The sequence below is a fragment of the Astatotilapia calliptera genome, chromosome 11, assembly GCF_900246225.1.
Source record: "Astatotilapia calliptera chromosome 11, fAstCal1.2, whole genome shotgun sequence".
Lineage (NCBI taxonomy): Eukaryota > Metazoa > Chordata > Actinopteri > Cichliformes > Cichlidae > Astatotilapia > Astatotilapia calliptera.
In genome coordinates this window covers 18,657,702-18,679,298 of record NC_039312.1, presented here as the reverse complement: position 1 = coordinate 18,679,298, position 21,597 = coordinate 18,657,702, and the positions used below count along the sequence as shown (strand labels likewise).

The 21,597-nt window shown below is 42.2% G+C and overlaps 1 protein-coding gene across 2 annotated transcripts in view; it reads left to right on the top strand.

The window, feature by feature from the left end:
- Positions 1–18,956, top strand: part of znf804b (zinc finger protein 804B) — a 33,644-nt gene extending 14,688 nt beyond the window's left edge. For both annotated transcript variants that reach the window (XM_026184313.1, XM_026184312.1), the window contains exons 3-5: positions 8,190–8,327; positions 13,020–13,150; positions 14,010–18,956. In XM_026184313.1, coding sequence (XP_026040098.1) covers positions 8,190–8,327; positions 13,020–13,150; positions 14,010–17,994 — 4,254 coding nt within the window. In that variant the 3' untranslated portion in view covers positions 17,995–18,956. The remainder of the gene's footprint in view (positions 1–8,189; positions 8,328–13,019; positions 13,151–14,009) is intronic.
- Positions 18,957–21,597: the final 2,641 nt, after the last annotated feature.

Here is a 21,597-nt window from a genome sequence, read left to right as displayed (position 1 = left end):
TCAGCACAGCACAGAAACAGCTTTAGTGAAGGTTACAAATGATCTTCTTATGGCCTCTGACAGTGGACTCATCTCTGTGCTTGTCCTGCTAGACTATTAGAACAATTAGAGCACGCTGTAGGTATTACAGGTACTGCACTGAAGTGGTTTAAATCATATATAATGAATAGACTTCAATTTATTCATGTAAACGGAGAGTCCTCTTCACACAATTATAGAGTTCCACAGGGTTCCATGCTAGGACCAATTCTGTTTGCATTACACATGCTTCCCTTAGGCAGTATCATCAGAAGGCATAGCATACATTTTCACCGTTATGCAGATGACACACAACTTTGTCTATCCATGAAGCCAGATAACACAAACCAATTAGTTAAACTGCAGGAATGTCTTAAAGACAAAAAGACCTGGATGACCGCTAACTTTCTGCTTCTTAATTCAGATAAAACTGAGGTTATTGTACTCGGCCCTGAAAATCTTGGAAATATGGTTCCTAGTCAGATGCTTACTCTGGATGGCATTACCTTGGTTTCCAGTAACACTGTGAGGAATCTTGGAGTTGTTTTTGACCAGGACATGTGCTTCTATATTCAACTTCAATATTCCTTCAATATTGAACAATTATGTAGGACTGCTTTCTGCCATTTGCATAATATATTCAAAATGAGAAACATCCTGTCTCAGAGTGATGCTGAAAAACTAGTTCATGCATTTATTACTTCTAGGCTGGACTACTGTAATTCATTATTATCGGGAAGTCCTAAAAAGCCTCCCATTGATCCAAAATGCAGCAAGAGTACTGAAAGGTACGAGAAACAGAGAGCGCATTTCTCCTATATTGGCTTCTCTTCATTGGCTCCCTGTTAAATCCAGAATTTACAATCCTGCTCCTCCTATACAAGTCTTGAAAAATCTTACTGACCTTATACTACCCTATCCAATCACCCCATTAGAGCTCTTTGCTCTCAGACCACAGGCTTACTTGTGGTTCCTAGAGTATTTAAAAGTAGAATGGGAGGCAGAGGCTTTCGTTTTTAGGCGCGTCTTCTGTGGAACCAGCTTCTAGTTTGGATTCAGGAGACAGACACCGTCTCTACTTTTAAGATTAGGCTTAAAACTTTCCTTTTTGATAAAGTATACAGTTAGGGCTGGATCAGGTAACCCTGAATTATCCCTAGTTACATCGCAACAGGTCTAGGCTGCTGGAGGATTCCAGTGATGCACTGAGTGCTTCTTCTTCAGTCACCTTTGTCATTCACTATGTGTTTATACACCTTTCTGTATTTAACTATTTGTTATATTCATCTCATAAATAATAACATATCATTGTTGGGGTTTTCTCTGTTTTCTTTGCATTATTGTAGGGTGCCGTAAAATACTTACCCTACTTACTTACCTTACAATATAAAGCGCCTTTGTTGTCATTTTGCATTATATAAATTTCATGTGTAATTTGTCACACCTCAGCCTTTTCTCCTCGTTTCCCTTCCTTAAGAATGGGTTCATCCACCGTCCACTGAGATCATTTCTGACGGTGTCAGATGGGCCAGATGCATCTCTCAGGTCCTGTGTCAGGTCTTTAATGGATTTTTTTTTGTTTCTGAAGGACATGATTTTCAGATACTGTTTATCTGCATTAGATATTTTTTTAGGCCTCTCACTTTTTCTTTTGTCCTCCACTTCTCCAGTTTCCTCATTTTTTGTGCGTCTAGACAAAACAGAGGTTCATTGTTATTGTGAATATTACATCCAATGTGTAATTAAAACTGGAATTTTATCCTTTCCCATTTTTCCTCATTCAAAGTCCATAGAGAGACCATACAAATGTGTTGTATATATGCTATATGTGTGTAAATATTTACTGGACTGAAATAGCAACAATTAAAAATAAGAATCAGATTTAAGAGTAAACATAAATGTCCATGTCAGCTACAATGGATGCAAAGAAATTAAGGATTGAATCTATTCTTTGTTTCAGAAATGGCAACAAAGGGGGCAGGAGAAATAATCAAATAAAATCTCTCGCTATTATTTACTTATTCAGTTTGGTTTGTGCATGCAGCTCAGCTTAAAAGGTCAGAAGGAGCGGTAACAATTTGTTATACTTCACGGTACTCACTGATGATGTCATGGTGTAGAGGATTGTGCTTTAGATAGTTACAGTTTACACACACACACAAACAATGAAATATGGCACACCTGACAGAAGTTTACTGGAATACACATTGTGCTTTTATTTGCTGGAGTCTCACTTTGTGAAATATTTTAGCCTTTCTACTTTCTCTTTAACAGAAGTCGCTGGTAGTTTGAGAGATTATGAAACTCACTGGTACTAAAACATCTGTCCTTTTGGCTGTGAAAAAGCCCTAATGACCATATGTATGGTCAACACATCTGTGATTTTGGCTGTGGTTATTCCATCTACTTGTTTTGGCCATACCTCTAACTGGCAGTAACGATCTGGAGTAAACAAAGATATACAAACACACGTACAAACAACATCAGACAGTTGCGCACAGACAAAAACACCGTAAAGCCTGGGCGTAGATTTTTCCACAGTAAATGGAAAAATGTTTGGGTAGCACAGAGCACGCAGGCATATTAAAGGCAGTCAAGGGAGATACATCGGGGCTGCAAATATCAGCTCATTAACGCTAAGCTATCCTGCTTGGCATGCATGTTTGTGCACAAAAATGTCTGCCACTGAGCTTTACAGGTCATTACAGTAATGAGTAATTTAGGCCTCGGGTCAACAACTGTCACCGGCTACAGAAAAAAATGCAGGAGTGTGAACGCATCTGACGGAAACACGTCACAGGAGCGCTTTAGACACAGGTAGAGAGAAAAAAGAGTGGCAGATTAATGTAAATGATTTGAGAGAGCAGAGCGAAGCACAAGGCAAAAAAAAACAAAAAACTTGCTGAATTATTTTTAATTTCAATTCATTTTTTTTCTGTTCATTGCCGTTGCTAAGTTAGGGTGATAATTATAGCGGAAGATAATTAAAGATTTAATTGGGCTTGATAAAACTTTTGGAATTGTTTATTGAATTGTTCTCAAAACCAGAGGTAACAATTAGAAGTTCTGTAAAGTCACATGTCTGTTTGTCATAGTTTATGCTTCTCACCTCGTCTCCTTTTCATCTCTTTACCGCTGAAACATCTAAAACCTCCAGAACAAACGAGAAGAAGAAAAAGATTTCAGCCAGTAAGAGAAAGAGAGAGAGCACTTTTGGATATCATGCTTCATATAGGCCATACACACATTCATGTGAATAACAAACAGGAGCATCAGCTGATAACATAGTGATCAATCCTTTTATATAAGTAAATTAAAAGAACAACAGCACATTATTGAAAAATTAAAATATACTCTCTAATAGTAAGATTAAGGCATCATCACAGATGGCATGCATAAGCGAAGCGAAATTAGCAATAACGAGAAAACTGCTAATTGGCCTGTATTTTGTATGCTCTGTGTCTGCAGCTGCTCTGCGACGGTAAATTCTATAACAATAGTTTCTTCAAAGTTGGTCATACTCATCAAGTTTTTACCATATTTTTTCCTCCACCCCCTGCAGTAGAAGTTCTCTTCAGTGGAAGTTAATATATATGAACAGAGAGAATCTGTTTCTATCAGTTCTGTGCTACAAGGCTCGCTCTCGCTCTCTCGTCGTGGATTTATTATGCATGCACGAGTGTTGTTTCGCCCTATTTTTTGGATTTCACACTGAACCGGGATTGCGATTAAAGCTCGTGTTGCAGTGCTGTTAACAATTATCACATCTGATCAGTTACATTCGAGTAGGTCCGAGCCAAAGTGCCTCATAATTTTGAGGAGATGCAAAATTTGCACTTGTTTTCCAATACTGTTCAAGTGCTCTCCACTCGGATTTGTATCTATTCCCGTTCATTTTTAAGCACACTGACGAATATACAGAGAAAGGGAGAGGCAGAAAATAAATAAAGTGAAAAAGTACATGAAATGCTTCCGAAATTTGCAGTAATACAATTACAATATTTTTATATCAACATCTCTGTGTTGGCTGTGTGTATATCTCAGGGTGTCATGTGGTAAGTGTAAACATATTGCTTTTTTATTTGGCCATTCCACTTCTTTAGTCAAATAAAAAGGTGTTTCTTTTCAAATTTAGTCTACAGTTTTAACTAGTGGGGCACAAAGTAGGTGCCAGCTTCAACAAATGCCAATATCCTGACCAAATGTCCAACTGGGTTATTAACAAATAATAACTATGTACAACATAACATCAAATAGCAACTTACAATAAAGCCTATTAGAGCTCAGCACATGCTCACAATCTGAAACAGCTGGTGTTCTTAGCACACACCCTAAGCAGGGCCACCATTAGGGAGTTTTCCCACTAAAATGTCATTGCAGATTGGCGAGGGATAAAATCTGTGGTCCCCCTTTGGGCCCGGGTCCCCAAGCAGCTGTGAATAGGCACGCCTATTCACGAGACAGTGTGACTGGCTTCATCCCTCGATCCTTATCAAAAATGAATGTTTTTCCTTCGACCATGCTCCACTTGAAAACTTCCCTGGCAGTGAATTCATCATGTCCTTGGAGGAGGCCATGATCTCTCCGCATATGTCTCACCCAAACAACCACTTTTGTTTTACATTAGATCAAAGAAGTGAATGGCTCTCAAAATAATGTTACAGTATAGCTTTAATATAATACCAGCGCAAAAGCCTGTAACCGTTCTTCATTCTATCACTGAGTTGAATCTACAAGAATGTTGTTCAATATTTAATTACAACTTACAAGAAAGTGACCAGTGAGGAGGGAGAAACAATTTAGCTCGAGGGCAGCAGGCAGGGAATGAGATTTTAATTCTTTATTATAATGCATTTGATTAAATCATAACAAACTGTCACGTCAGTCACGCAGACAACAAATTGTAAACGACTACAGACTATTTCTCCCACTGTTTACCACGCCGAGCATAAAATGAAAGCTTCAAGTAAAGTGTTTTCAGCCCGAGTTTTCTTTGATTTTTCAGAATACATAACCACTCATACACTCTTACACAGACACCACATAAATTTGTTTTTTGACTCAAAATATTTGACTATCCTATTGAAATTAGCTCAAGTGGCTTTCAAAGAGTCATATTTAAGTTATAATATATTTCAGAGATATGCCACCAACTCCATTTTGTATTTTTAAAGGGTCCTAATTATTCTGCAAGAAGTTTCTCATTATGGCCTGCATGGTTTGCTGCTGTAATTCAGCTCAGTCAGTGAAGTATCCTATAGCTGTCTTTAGCTGGAAATCTTATTAATTAATTACTTGAAAACCTCATAAATTCATCCAGCTTCCTCTTTGTCCTTGACATGGTTCCACCTGAGTTCAATTCAATGTCAAGATGTAAGAGTTACATTATGACACTGATAAGCATATTATCATGGTTCTTTGATTTATGGTGCTGTTCAGCAGTCTTGAAGGTCAACTCAGAGATGAAGAATTTAAAAAAAACAATGTAGTTACAGTTATTTAAAAATCATCTCCACAAGCCTCAGTGCAGCATGTTCACTGCTAATGAGCATTTTTTGATTTTATATACCATAGGAGTCATCAAAAAGAAAAAAAGGGGCAGTCTGAACTGTAATGATGGCAGTGAATCAGAAAAGGTGCTGCCACAGTTTAAATCTCTAGAACTCCCAGACGTTCCCAAAAGGATATTCATGTTTGGGGGCATTTTTCATGAATATATTGTATATCATTAGTTTGCAGTGCACATATTCTCAAATGCTGACAAACCACGTCTGTAAAACACTTTAAGCGTGACCTGTTCATTTCCACAGCAGCTCAAAGACATTAAACTGTGTGTCTGAAACTCTGGTCATGGTCCAAAACGACTCCTATTTGTGGCACAATTTCAGTTATAAAAAGGGATAAATTGGCACTTCTCCTACAAACTGTGGATAAGCGCAAAGAAAAAGAAAAAAAGCATGGAAGCTCACAGCTCTGCACAAACACTCACACGCATAATCATGCAAACAATCACTGTCCATTCAGGTCTGCAGATACATCAGTTGTGCTTATTCTGCAAACAGATTCATGCCAGTGAGGTAAATTGAGGTCTAGATTAATTTGGCACCAGTATATCAGGTTGACACATTATGTGTGACTGTGCATGCATAAGTGTGTGTATAAGAGGGGACTAACTATGTAGAGGTGTTTCTATAAGAGTGCCTATAGTGGAAACTTGTATGAGATGTGAACATTTAAACCAAATGAAAGCTAGCGCGCTTGATTTCAGCATTCAGAAGAAAAATGGGCAACCTCTTGCCAAGACGCTTCTGACATAAACAAATGGCCTCCGAGTTGGCCCACGCACGCACACTTAAGTGCACGTTTCGGCTATGATGCGTTCACACCTTTTCTCACGTCTTTCTATGTATATTTTTCTCGTTGTTAAAAGTAATTATCCTGACAGAGTCAGAGAGGTGAGAAGAAAGGGTTTGGGAAAGGCAAGCGCACAGAAATATACAAAACCTCTCATGTACACACATCCACTGACATTCACTTACACGGTTCCTATGTAATCTTGCATAAGCCATACAGTTGACCAATTCACAGCATTCATTATCTCAGTCTTATCACACCGGCAGCGCTCAAATGAGCACTGCTCCGGGTGATTGGATCATTTTCTTGCAGTGACTTAAGCCCGCGAGGCAGATCAATACCATGCACTCTTGGAACGTCACAGGATCAATGTATATTAGTTACCTTTGTGTTGATTTTAGTATAGGAGAGTCCTACCACCCTGTCCTTCAGCCTCCCTTACCCTTCACACATACTGGATAAATTCCTGCACAGCCAGAGGAAGAGCAAGTTATTTTGCAGGTTAATGTATGTGAGTAGAGTACCTGGATGTAGCAAATAACGCTTAATGATGATTGTTACTGGCAATAATAACGCTGAGGTGCTTGTGAGAGTCTGTATGTGTGTTTGTGATGCAGGCAGGGGTTATTTCTCCTCTTGCCTGCATTCTTATCCTCCCCTTCTTTTCCTCTCACCTCTGTTCCTGTGTGCAGGCATATTACGGAAACAAATTGGGGCCAATAGACTCTGTCACTGCCTGACCCGGGACTCAAACAGAAAAAAAGAGGATGCCAGAAAGGGAGAAAAAGGCAAATAGAGAGGATGAAAGGGAGTGGGGAGTGTGAAGTGAAAGAGAAGAAGAGTGATTTGAAGGAGGAGCATAAAAAGGAGGGACGGAATAAGTGCTACAAAAGAGAGGGAGCGAGAGATAGAAGATGGACAGAAGGAAAGGAAAGAAGCAGAGAGAGAGAGAAAGAAGTGACAACCTCAAATTAAATTCCCATCATGTCAGTGTAGAACAGAATTCAATAGTGTTTATTGGCAGCCCCTAGCCTCAGGGAAATTACATTCTGAAGCAGAGCATGGCATGAATGCACACACTCCTCAACACACACACACACACAGTCACACACAAGGAAGCAAACACATCTATTGTACACAACACTGTGCATGTATTCAGACCATAAAAAAGGCCCTCTGGCTGATGTGAGCATGCAGACAAGCGATTTACTCCCTAAGGTCCGTGTGCCATTTGCATAGCGGTTGTGTATCTGTATCTCTATCCATGTGCTATTTACCTGCATGTCTCTGTGTGTATTTGTCTGTACAAAAAGTCCAAGTTGTGCGTTTTAGATGCTTAGGGGGTTTTTTTGTTTGGGGGGGGGGGGGGGGGGGGGGTCATTTGTCAAACATCAGTTTCCTCACAGAGAGATTCAGACTATTTGCCATTTTAGCACATACACAAGTTTCTATTATAGCGGCTGTATTAAACGTGTCCCCCGGCTCAAGTTGCCATGAGCACAGGGCTTTGTCCAGCCTCCAGCAGTGGCAGCAAAGGCATCATGCATTAATGGCAAGCCGTTTAACAGTTTTATGCAGAGCACATGCGGAGGCTAATATTGCTGATTTCTCTGGGATGCAGATTTCCTCTAAATGGCTAACAATCTTCCATTCTTGATCCCCCCCCCCTCCCCACTCCCTGACTCCTCTTGCTCTCTATCTCTACCTCTCTAACCCTTTATATCGCTGTCTGTTTATGCCTCTAGCTTGAGTCTTTCTCATTTCTCTTTCCCAATCCGTCCAACACGTTCACTCATTCTTTCCATCTCTTTCTCCAGGAATGCACGGAGAGGGCTTTGGGTTGCTCGGTGGAGGATCTGAAGGCTCTTTTCTACTGTGAGCTGTGTGACAAGCAGTACCTCAGACACCAGGAGTTTGACAACCACATCAACTCCTACGACCATGCACACAAACAGGTACACGAGATGCACACATACACACTGTGTAGGGACACAAAAACTAACACACGGGTTCTCTCTCTCTCTTTTCTTTTTAACCGTATTTTCTTGTAGAGTTTGGGTGTGTTAGTATTATGCGTTTTGATGGAAAGCTGCTTTACATGTCCATGTCAGTCTGCCCATTGGGCACAGTTTCTCACCAGGTAACAGTAGGAGTGTGACAACCGCATCATTTCTTACAAGCACACATACTGAGGTGCCACACTTCAACTTGAAGAAAGCACACAAGCAAACACAAACAGCCTATACGCACACACCCAGCACTCCAATTATATTTTAGATTTCCAGTTGAACAGGCTGATATAAAATTAAATAGCCCACATTGATCCAGCACAGGGTAATTGAAGTCGTAGCACCTAAAGCAAATATCCAAAGACGCTATAATAAAAACAAGATAATAATAAAAAATGAGTCTCTAGTATAAATGCTATAGTAGAGTTAATAAAGTAACTGTGGTGCTGTATATACTAGACATACACAGTAAATAAGTATTTTGCTACAACAAGTTTTATGTTTACAGATATTAATAAATGGGTCATTTTGTCTGACAATGTGCGTTATAACTTTGCAAACTGGGCATGAATCAAAAAAGGTAATATTAATGGGAATTATCGGAAAGTAAAAAGTTATTCACAAAGCCTTTCTTATTGTGTGATGGCAAATAGGGACATTGTTATGACCCAATAGAGTTGTCAGTGATCTGACAAATGTTAAGAACTTTATCCAAGCAGCATGCAAAAACCAGGGCGAAGTCCAAAATTTTCTTGTACTTTATCTTGTTTCAAAACTTCTAGATTTTCAAGCAAAAAAAAGGGTGGGGGGTCATTTATCTACCTATTGATTTTTATCTCAAAGAAGTCAGACTGTGCATTCTTTGAAATACTGTAGCTCAATAGCAATGCCAACAGATGAATACTCACTTATAGCACCTTTTGTAAATGATCACATTTCTAGTAAAAACTCTACTCGGTTTACAAAAAACACTCAATCGATTGCAATCCACACAGCACCATCACCACAGGCTAAACACGGAAAAAGTCACCAGCATCATCATTAATGGGGCAACTTTCACTGACTGACTGGCCGGCCCGCATAGCCGGAGTTTTCCCCTCGAAGCTGAGAGGTTTGCCGGATGAAGGTTTGAAGCAAAAACAGCATGTTGTTTATTTTCAGTTAACACATCAGAAGCTGTTCAAAATACATTTTTCAGATATAGTTTAGAGAAATATTTGCAGACAGTGAGGTTAAGATAACAAATATTGGAAAGTACGGTGTTCTTGATGGTGTCTTAGTTTTGGTATGCAGCTGAGATTCTAGGTCTGTGTCTTTGGCTGGCTTTCATTGTGTTGCACATATCAGAAAATCACCGATAACAGAAGTAACAGCACACTAATTTGGTAATTTGGAATCTAATGTCTCCGTGAACCAAATAGGGAGAATGATTTAGCAGAGCATTAAAAGCAAAGCAAATCTCCTAATTTTAGAAATAAGGTGATAGTACAGTGTGTAGTATGAGTGCTTAAAAGGGTCTCCAGGAATTTCCAGGAAAATTTCAACATAGCTTCTGAGTTATTACTGCATGAAAAATAAAATGACTATTTTAAACAAATACAACACAGTATTGCAGATGTACACCAGGCTTGTAAGCCATAAATTCATGATAGAATAGTTCTTTTTTACCTCTAGGCCAAATCTCAGAGCTGTTGATTTGTATGTCACTGGTACATAAAAATGCATCTAAAATTCACTTTATTCCTCAGCTTGTACTTCCTTCAAAAAGAAAAATATTCAGTACCAAATAACACAGAGCTATTAGTCATAGCTTAAGTATGATTCCATTATTCCAGTTTGGACAAGATAAGGCCAATGGACCATTAGAAAAAGCCTCAGCAGCAGGTTTTCTTCTGCATTCTGCGTTCACATCCATTTTCATACACAACCTCCACTCTGGACTAACAAGCTGTAGGTTCTTCTGATAGCTCATTCTCCTACAGCTATCTGTTGTCTTGCCAAGGCGTACACTTGCACGCGCAAACATACAGACATGCACTTACCCGTGTACACACTCATCTTCAAATGCAGGCAATTTCTCAAACAAGCCAAGCCGCTTCCCACTTCTGAACACCCACACTATGTATCATGAAATAAACATTAAATAAGACTGTTCCTCCTCTGTCATTGTTCTTTGAAAATAAATTGAGGCAACTGCAGGCCAATGTTAATGCTTTGTTTTAGCCAGCGGCAGGCACATGAAACGAGCTGCATGAGGCACTGAGCTGACAGTAGCCACTGGCGCTGTAGGAACACACACGCGCACACACACAAGTACAGAAATGCATGTACACTCTGCCCACAGAGCAGACAACAGATGAAATTCTAGCTGAAGACAGTTTCCCTGCAGGAGTATTGGCTTTGGAGAATGGAAGCTGATTGCGTTTGCTCTGTCTTCTTTCGCTGTCATCGATTCAGGGATAAACATGTCTGAATACAGGGCTTTATCAGCATTTACTGCTGATTACAGAAATTGCTCATTACAACAGAATTACACTCCCTTTTAAATAAAAGGCAATCAGCCCATTAGCATGGCCACTCAAATGCTACCTAAGAATACATCATCCTTCATTCTAGGGCCCTAGTGGATATGAATCAACTCTGACTCATCCATAGTTGCCTCAGCCTGAGCACTCCTTAACACATCTAAAGGAATATTGATCGAAGCTTTGACAGACGCATTGAGCTTCACAGCACATAGCAAGGCTTGCATGTTGGAGAGCAGGAACATCATTTCCTGCAGTTGGGGACATGACATCAACTTTGAAGACAAAAGTAGCCACTTTTAAAGTTGAAGTATGTCTGTCCTGTGTATTGAGCCAAAATGGTACTGTGTGCAATATTTGATTTGTCTCTAAATATAGTTTCAGGTCTGCCTGCAGTAGGACATGGTTTAAGAGAGAACAATAACCTGGAAGAGTGCAAATGCGGCAGGAAGCAGGAAGTATTTATCCTCATATATTTCATCTATTACAGACTGCTCTCTCTCTCAGGCATTGCCACTGACATTTACAGTACAACAACTCTTTTTTTATAGCACAATGCAGTGCAACAAATTTTTCATCCTTAGGCCTGCTGGCTCCATTCACAGTTGTTCATTATGAATGCCTCCGTGCTTGAACAAGATTAATATTTCCCATAGAATACCATTGGCATCACAACGACTCAGGGCTTTTTGATGTACACTAGCATATGATTGCTCACATCTGCAGACATTCCACAAGAACTTAGATAGTGTCTTTAAGGAATACGAACCGCATGAGTGTTGATTCTATGGTATATACCTAATGCTGTCTTCAGTGAGCTGACATGGATGCTAAGCATTGAGTGATAATGTAAAAAGACACCAGCTTGTGCAAGACTCAGCTGGGATTAACCTGAAAACTGTCCGCTCCTGCACAGCATCTGGGTGTGAAAGAGAGTGACTGTATAAATAAATCTGATGCGTAAGAGCCTAATCTGATGCATGCGTGCGTGTGTGCATGTGTGTGTTTGAGTGTGACACATATTGCGTGGATGGATAAGATAATGGTATAACATAATCTAAAAATGAGTGCGGTGTAATCCTGTCGCAACTTGCACTACAGGATAAGAGTATATATTGTAAACAACAAATCTTGGATGCGTAAGCTATGGAGCAGCTGAGATTATGAGAATATGTGATTCAATAAAAAGGGGAAATAGGATGGATGGTGGTGCACAATACTGCAGCTATCCCCAAACTCCCGAGTCCCTCCTTACCCTTCAGACATGCACAGACAAAAAGAAAGACACCAGCATCCGTGCACATATACCTGCCAAGCATGGATAAAGAAGGGATTAAAGTGTGTCAGAAAATGGAAACTGGAGAGAGGCGCATGAATCATTGTTTCCCCAAGAGAACTGGTGCACCTATGGCTATAGACATATAAGTTCATATAAATACACACATATGTAAAGCTGAACTAATTAATAATTATCCTGTAATATAATGGAGGTAAAGACCAACCAGTTTGCTTACAAAGTGCCCACAGACACACACAACACAAAAAGCAGTCTAGAAGAAAATGTCAGGCCTTTACAGCATTTAATCTTGTGCCTTTGTGTTTGGTAGTGTGTCATTCTAACATCATCAAACAAAATGTCTTCTTCCCTGTTTCATAGATTCAAAAGTACCTCTATTTGAGCTGTGATAACTAATAAACTGAATCTATGGCACACAGTAGGACTGAAGGGCGCTAACCAAAATGAAAAATGTTGCTCTAATGGTTCAGAAAGAGCAGCAGCATCATGAAACTGCCTATTCCGCTCATCTCAACCACACATGTAATCTACTATTCACTAGTTTTGGTGTTTGGTTTCAAGCTGTGTGTTGAAGGAAGGGTCCTTTCTTGAAGACTGAATGGAGTTAATTGGACATGAGGTTTGGAGGAGAACATCTGCAAACACTGCTGACTGATGTGTATGATCTGAAAGACAGCTGCCTGCAGAGAGCTTCCTAAAACTAACTCTTTCTTACTTCTCCTCTTTCTCCCACCCTTGCATCTCCCCTCTCCGTCCACATATGGATTCTGTCCCTCTCTCCATCCCTCTTTATCTCTTTATTGCCATTTCCTGCAGAGGCTGAAGGAGCTCAAGCACAGAGAGTTTGCTCGTAACGTAGCCTCAAAATCATGGAAGGACCAGCGCAAGCAGGAGAAGGCTCTTCGGCGTCTGCACCAGCTCGCACAGCTGCAACAGGAAACTCAGCGGTGAGTGGGAGGAGTGTGTATTCGTGCATGTGGCAGCATGTGTGTAATGAGACCAGGGGCAAGAGTCCTGGGGGAGGGGGTCAGAGTGCGTCACATCCAGTCAACAATTCGTAGGCTTGATGGATGCGTCCACAGATGTGAGAGCGCTCAGCTGGCTTAGCTAGGCCACAGGTCCACAGGTGAAGTAAATATATCATGAAGACACACTCTTGCTGACACTCGGAGCATCTGATTCATTTGTAGGTGGAGGACATGAGGTTTTAGTGAAAAATTAGCAGCAGAATAACCATGAGTAAATAAAATGAGCAAAGTGAATTGTGAGAGGAAACTTGCTTCCCGCCTTGCTCACCTAAAGCAATCAAAACAACTAATACAATAAGACAATACATCATGCAATAATCAACTTGATTGCAACTATTCCCTGTGCAATTAAATGTGTTTCCTATAATCAGGTAGCAATATGTGAACAGCATTACTGTGACTACCAATAGAACGCACCTTTCCTTTCCTTCTCTTCTTGCTTTCTTTCTTTTTCCTTGTTAGGTTATAAAGATAGAGTCTATACTAAAAATTTAGGTCCCTTTCCTTTTTATATACTCTGCCATCTATTAGTCTAAAACTCTATCGATTTCCATATTATTCAAACAATTAATGTTTTCATGACTGCATTAAATTTAAGAGTAAGTGTCGTAACAGCAGCTTTGAGCTGTGGTAGAAAAGTTTGCATTGTTGCATAACCTCACCCAAAAACGATGCCACAGTAAGTGGCTTTGTGTAAATCTAGAGTGATGCCAGGAAAACTTAGACAAGTATTATCAGCTAAAGTCACATATGCTTGTCCTATCACATCTCGTTGCAGAGTCCAAAGAAGGACCTATGGCCTAAGACGCACAGTCAGAGCTGTGAGTCAGAAGCGTGATAAAGATGTGACACAAAGAGACCGCAGCCCTAAGGACAGACCTGAACCCTTGTGCCAGCCCCAGCGATCCACTTCTACACAGCCCAGGACAACTACTGTCAGCTACCCGTCAGAAAATCTGTGCAACTCTGTTTCCCAAGTACCACCGGCCACTGCTCTAGCAGAATCCCCACTAGTGACTGAGACAGCCGATACAAACACTCCTGCAGTGAGCCCCCAGTCTTGCCACAGCCTGTATCCTCAGCTGCCTCTCTCTTCACAGGGGAGAGTGGGAGGCAGACTTGGAGTATCCTTCTGTTTCTCACGCAGGGGGCCTAGGCTGGAGCCTTCTGCCTCTGTTTTTTCAGACCTGGAGGAGGAGGAGAGAGAGAAGAGGGAACAAATGAAAGAAAGGATAAGGGGAATAATTGAAGATATTGACAGGGAAATTGGGGTAGCAGATGAGAGGAAACACAGCGCAAGTGAAAAAAAGGATAAGTCTGGCACTGACAGTGTCTTACCAAGCGACATGCACCCGTTCCCAAGAGAGGCCATAAAGGAGGAGGAACAGATTGAAAAAAGAGACTTAGTAAAAGAACACTTTCCTATTTCCACATCAGCACCTGATAATCAGAGTCATGATTCGCTGTTCTCGGCGTCTCAGGTGACCGTATGGGGCATAGGATCAGCAGTAGCACACACGGATACCAAACACACAGAAGGCAAGTCAGAGGAAAAGCAAGAAACGGAGAGCGAGCGGGAGGCGAGTCAGGATGTGTGTGTGCTCGGGAAGGATGGCTCTACCCGTCTGAGATGGCCTGTCAGTTTGCTTAAGTTCACCAAGTCTCAACCACACATCTCCTACAGCTGCAACCCGCTCTGCTTGAACCTTCAACGGCCAGAAAAAGTCGCAGAGGATCTGAAGGACTCACAACAAAATCAGTTGTGTTCCCTTTCAGATGAATCAAAACTACGCGTACCAGCTATTCTTAAACCAGACACTCAATCGTGTTTACAAAGACAGATAAGACAAGAGTTGAGAGCACACAGGGAGAAAAAAGCTGCGGAAATTTTCAAAGCAGAGCAACATATCGATGTGGAGACAGAAGCACACCTGTTCCTAAAGAACAAAAACCTTTTATCATCAGAAAGAAGACCAGAAAAAGAACGATGCATGCTAAGTATGGAGAACTGCATGCGGGCAGCTCCCCATCCATTTGACCCCACTCATAGTGACAGCTCTGACACAAACTTCCAGAATCCTCTGGGAGGCAGATTAGAGGGTGCGAGAGGGATCAGGGAGAAAGCCATCACAGCCCTGAGCTGTAAATTAGAGTCTGTCACCCAGCCTGGCACACAGGAGATGTGCATCAGTCCATCCAGGTGTGAGTGTGGGAGTGAGACAATGTGCAAGTGTGCCAGTGCTCCACAGCCGTATGTGGGTGTCTCTGAAGTATCACACAAAAAGAGGAAAGCCAGCACAAAGAAACACAAGCTGGGGAAGAGAAAGATGGCTGAGAAGGAAAAAACTTCAGACAAGCGCCAATCAGCAAGGTGCAAAGTGAGGAGTGTTATCTCTACAGTCTCCACTGGAAGAGAGAGGAGAGGAGAAACTGGAGGGAGATGGGGAAAGAAAAGGAGGCAAAGAGAGACGAGGATGAGGAAGGTGGGGGGAGCAGGGAGCAGCTGTCTCCTGGGGAGATGTGAGGCTGAGCCAGTATCTGTCTCTGTCAGGAAGAGGAGGCCTCATAGGAGCCACAGCACTGAATGCCAGTCACAGCCAGACAGAGAGCAGGCAGAACACTCCAGCGTCTACTCCCATCTCAGCAGACACACAGCAGACCGAGACACCGAGAAGGAGGGAAAGCGAGACGGAGACGCGGCGACTTTTCCCTGGCGGTCTCACTTCTCCTTACATTCCTTCTCACCAGGATGTAACTCAAAGCTGTTTTGGGAAAGGGGTCACCATAGCAACCCCAGGAGTTTCATTGACTGCTGTTACCCTGACAACAGCTGCTGTAACAGCTCGATGAAAAAGCGAAAACTCCTCCACGGGGACAGGAAATTCATTCATAGTAAGAGGAAGAGTTTGAGGCATCGTGAATTCTGGGAGGAGAGGGGGAGGGAAGCACAAGGGCATTCAGGTGGCCGAGACAGAGGCCTGACTTCAGGTACAGAAGAGTGGGAGTGGATGAGAGGGGCCTGTCCTGGAGGTAGTGAGGAGGTGAGGTCAAGGACTGGGTGGAGCTCGAGAAGCAGAGCAGTGGAGTGGGATAAGGCTGCAAGGTTTAGCCCCAGTCCTAAGCGCTGGGGCAAAAGGCGCAGACATCTTAGCACTGAAGATGTCGACTGGGATAGATGGACATGGGGCAGCAGTGACAGCTGGGAAGACAGGGGGACACACAGGTCCACATCAGGCTCCAGGACAGGAGCTGACAGCAGAGACAGCCCGGGCGGTGCAAGGATATGTGCAGGCACCAGACGCTCAAGTTCAACACACTTCTCGAGCCCTGAGTGGTGGACAAGCAGACAGACGTACAGCTGCCAGAGTGTGATCAACACACAGGACAGCAGATGCCACAGCCCACGCTCTTGCAGCCCTTGTAGCAGCACCAACATGTCTGAGCTGAGCTGGGAGTGGAGCAGGAGTAGCACCTGCTCAGGAGTCACTATGGATGGGTTGACAGTTAGCTCCTGCAAGACGTCCTCGGGGGCTGCAGAGGCCAGTCAGCAGGCAAAAAAGCAGAGCAGCCTCACGTCTATTTCATCTGCCCTCTCCTCGAGCCCGTTCACACATTCATCTCCCAACAGATCCACTTTTTCACCGACAGTTCCAAGTGTCAACACACATAATTGTGACCGAAGTCTTTCACAGCTAAAGGATTCACAGTCTAGCCAAGGGCCCTCTGCCTCTGTCAACACGAGGGGCCCAGGCGCAACCCTTTCAGCTTTATCCCCCAGTAAGTTACTGCTACAAAAACCATCTAGGTTGCTTCTGCCCCTTATAGGAAAACTACCTGCAATTCAGCGAAAGGCTCAGAAGAAAAAGGGGCTGCTTGAGAAGAGTCAGGAGAAGGAGAGAGAAGAGGAAGAGGAAGCTAAGAGTTGTGGCACAGATCCTGGAGCAACCACTAACAGTCAGAAATGCTCTCCAGTTGGGTCAAATCCCAGCAGCATGCCAAATGCCTGCCCATCACAGATTAGAACTGACGATGAACAGACAGGTGGAGAGACAGCTCCGCCGATCAGCTTTACCGCTGAAGAGATGGACAAATATCGTCTCCTGCAAGAGCAGGCAAGAGAGCACATGCAGAAAGTCCTGGAAAACATACAAGAAAACACAGACAAAAACACGCAGGCAAACTACACACACAACCTGCAGACAGAGAACTGTGGGAATTCAGAGGAGCAATACTCATCTCCGCAGCCTCAAGCCCAGTTAATTCACACAGACACGATGCATAAGCAAGTACACCACACCCTCCAGGTCAGTCTCCCACTTCCACACGTCAACCCACAAGAGAACTTTAGTCAGCCCATAGCTCTGGGTGTCCCAAACCTCACCCCACTCGCACCATCTTCCCCTCTCTCGAATCTCCATCACATCATTTTACAGCACACAGGCCTATCCATGCCCCCTCACTCTTCCTCGACTTCCAGCTCACCCCCCTCTCCTGCCATCCACCCACAGCCAGTTCCACTTCCTCACCCCCTCACCCCTCGCCACCCTTCCCTCCCTCATCATGTTCACTTCGCCCCTTTCTCCATCTCCTCCCTGTTTCCCTCCATCCTGCTATCACATCCTCCCACCCTTCTCCTTCCCCAGTCGCCCACTTTCCACGCAACCCCAATCTCTCCACTCTCCCCAGTAGCTCTGCAACCTTTGAATCCACAGCCTATCATGGACAGATCGTGGCCAGTGAAGTTTCAACAGAAGGCGTTATGATTTTGAGAGTGGGTGCCGTGTTTATTAATCTTTCTTGGCAGCACTGGCTTGTGGGAGAGAGAAAAGAGGAATGTATGGTTTGAAGAAAGGCCTGCTATTTGAAATCGGGATGTATCAGTGCTTTTAGTAGTATCAACTCCAACTCTTATTGCACATATGCCTTCAGACACAGATACACACCGAGACACACATGCTCGTTCGCATGCATACACACAAACAGCCAAACTATTGACTGTTTTCAAATGAGAATTTGTTTCTCCATTTAGCCTTTGCTGTGTTTAAACAGACAGTGAAAGAACAGACTTTGATCCCTTGCTTTTTCCATCATTCCTCATTCACAAGCAAAATAAAGAGAAAGGTGCACCTGCTATTCAAAGACAAGCTAAGCTTGTGTCATCTTCTCTCTTTCCTTCTGAACCACAGACAGACCAGCTGCCTTTTGAAGTATCCTTCATGCCAGGGACAGAGACAGTGATAATACTCTCCCCTTATCTCCATTTCATACAGGTTATCTGAGTTAGAGAGTGACTTTCAGCTAACATAAATAACGCTCCAGTGGCCGGTGAATATGGCAAAGACATTTTAACCTTCTTGTGGACTGTATGTGCGGGTGTAAGGTAATTCTGATGACACACACTCATTCACAGCAGGAAGAACAACATCTAATTTCCATATCTGACACGTGTAAAGACCTGCTTTCTCTCTATAGTGTAAATATTCTGACAGTATATGATAATATTAGAATGATGAGAAACACCAAAATAAAATGTGAATTTAACCTTGACCAGTAGTACAATGCTTACCCCACACTCCATGGCTTCAGTGATAGACCTTTTACACAACCTTCCATGTGTGACATTAAAAACTGTTTTTTTTTCCTCCATGAAGCATTTAACAAATCAGTTTGTAAGACAGAAATGAATGAATCTGATAAGTTACAATAAAGCGTGAGTGAAAATAAATGGGCTTTCATGCTTTTTTTCTCTCCCCCGTCTCATTCTTGTTGATAAAGTCCAAATTAAGAATTAATACTGCATGGTTTTTCTGCAGTGGTTACATCTTTCATGCAAGCCTTTGTCAAAGAGTGCACATGGATGATTTTAAAATGGTACAAAATTATTAGATTTTTATTCTATCATAATGTTTTTTTTTTTTTAGAAATGCAGCAATTTGTTGATTTGGAAAGCAGTTACTGTGTGTCCTGACCATCCCAGAGGCACGAAAGAAAAACTAATTGTGACTCTTTTGTCAGCCGTAGAAGAAGACTCGAAACATTCTGCACATCTTATTATCCTTTACAATTTTTTAAAGATCTGTTTATTCTTTAACCAAATTTTTAAAAGTGTATATAGAAGAAAAAACTTATTTAATCACTAAAACAAGAATAAACACACACACACAGATGACTTTCTTACATATCTCGCCAAGGGTTATGGATGCTGGTAACTGTTGCTATGTATTCAAGCCTGGTGATTGGTGATGTGTCAAAGCTGCTTGCCAAATAGTTGATCACTGCAGCGGCCGGCACTCGGGGAGCAGAACACAGAAGAGAACAGAGCGGTATCCAGATGGTCTATGGGCTTAGACTACCCAGAGCGCTTTGAGAGATTGGATTGATTTGCCCTCCGTGATATCAGTGAACACAGCCCAACACATGAGGGGGGCTTCAGCAAGGGGTGACATAAATACAGGCTCAAAAGCAATACACAAAATGTACACTTTCTGTCCTGAAGCGTTGGCTACAAATAAGTCATCTCTTGCAGAGATTCGGTAATTAGAGCATGGGTCTGCTTTCTCCTCCCTGTGACCCTTGAGCCTGTGTGTAAAGCGCGCGAATTTGGGAGAAACAGAAACCGAGAATCCCTATCTCTCTCCACAGGACCGGAGATCAAACAGACTGTGTGAAATATAGAGCAGCAATAATTAGCAGCTGTTACAGCATCAAACCTTTCTATCGCTACCTCTCCCTCTCTGACACGCACACTCACTATTACCCCATTCTTTCCCAGAGTTTAATTTGGAGACATTCAAATGTGCTGCAACTTCTGCGTCCTCAAATGCTGATAATCACAGAGATCATATAAAAGCAAACTGCTCCAGTTCATAACTCCGACTCTCTAATGGGGAAATCCATGAAAACAGTCGCACACAAAAGAACCTAAGAGGTGGAGATTGAACGCTAAACACAGCGTGTCATTTCAAAAGCCTATTTATCCATGAATAGCGAGGCAATAGCGGAATCTTCACATTATTATATCACTAGATTTTTAGGCTCCCACGCACACACTTATCCAAACTGGGGTCACATGAAAATTAGCAATCGCAATATCACTGTACTTTCTGTCAGTGACTGATTAAACCATTACCTAAGCCCCAAGATTCGCCCCCTGGTGTGTACATGTTTTGCTGCTGTGTGAGCACACACACACACACACACACACACACTCAGGAGTGTGAGTTGATTTATGATGGAGAGGAAGCGGTTTCTTCAGTCAATCGCTTCTGAGAATTAATGAGGAATAAAAACTAAAGCTGGCACTCGGTCAAAATACACCAGCAGTCACAGAGAGCTCACTGCTGAGGCAGGGTCGCCTCTATTGGCACCGCATTTGATTGTTAGATTGCGGGTAGGCTATAGATTGCACTGAGCAAAAAGAGCCCCTTACGGCTACTGAAATGCTCCATCGACCTAAATTGCAGTGTTGTATAAATGAGACACTTCCCCGTCTCTTGCTCGCTTCCTTTCTTTCCCTTTTTTGCGATCTCGCCTCCTACCCTTCTCTTTGATTCAACCAGGTCAGTGGGGCTGCCTTCAGCTCCCCCGGCTGTTCTCTGACTGTGCAGAAGGAAAGGCACCATTACACTTTGTCATCTCAATTCCCTTCATTCAGACCATATCTTTTACATGTTTGAATGCTGTTGTACTGCACAGACCTTTGCAGCGCAATGTGCTTTTGTGGTGTTATTATTACAGCGCCCTTCCTATTCCTCTTCCCCCCACAGTGACATTCATTAAAAGTTTTCCTTGTGCTGTAAAAGAGACTGTAATACAGTTTCTCTCCAATTTTCCCTCTTTTTACTGGATCTCTGTACACTCCTAGGTGTAGGTGTTATACTAACAGCAAGGGTATTATTCTAACTGTTTTATTCAACCACCAAATGACACTGAAGCAAAAAGGAAAATAATGTAAAAAAGAAGAAGAAGAGGGTAGAAATTCTCTTTTTCGTGAGTTGAATAGCGAGATGATCCTTTAATCACATATTTTATCATATAGGACTCTGAATTTTCTGTGATTTTGATGCATCACCTTGTTAGCTTTTGTGAGCTTTTGAACTTCCATAAAAGAGTACACTTCAAAGAGTAATCTGTCACCACTGATGCATAAGAGATACTGCTCAGACAGGTGTAAAATATGGAAAGCTAAGCGGATCCAGGCTGTTTAGAGCTTTTACATCAAAAACGTTGCATTACTGTGTATAATTCTGAACCACGTAAAGCCAATTTATCATAGAGATTGCTAGTCTATTTTTTTGTGTTATTTCAATTATTTACTTTTTGCTTGGCTTTCTCGTTGAGTCAAAACTTGTTTGCGTAAGACTTGT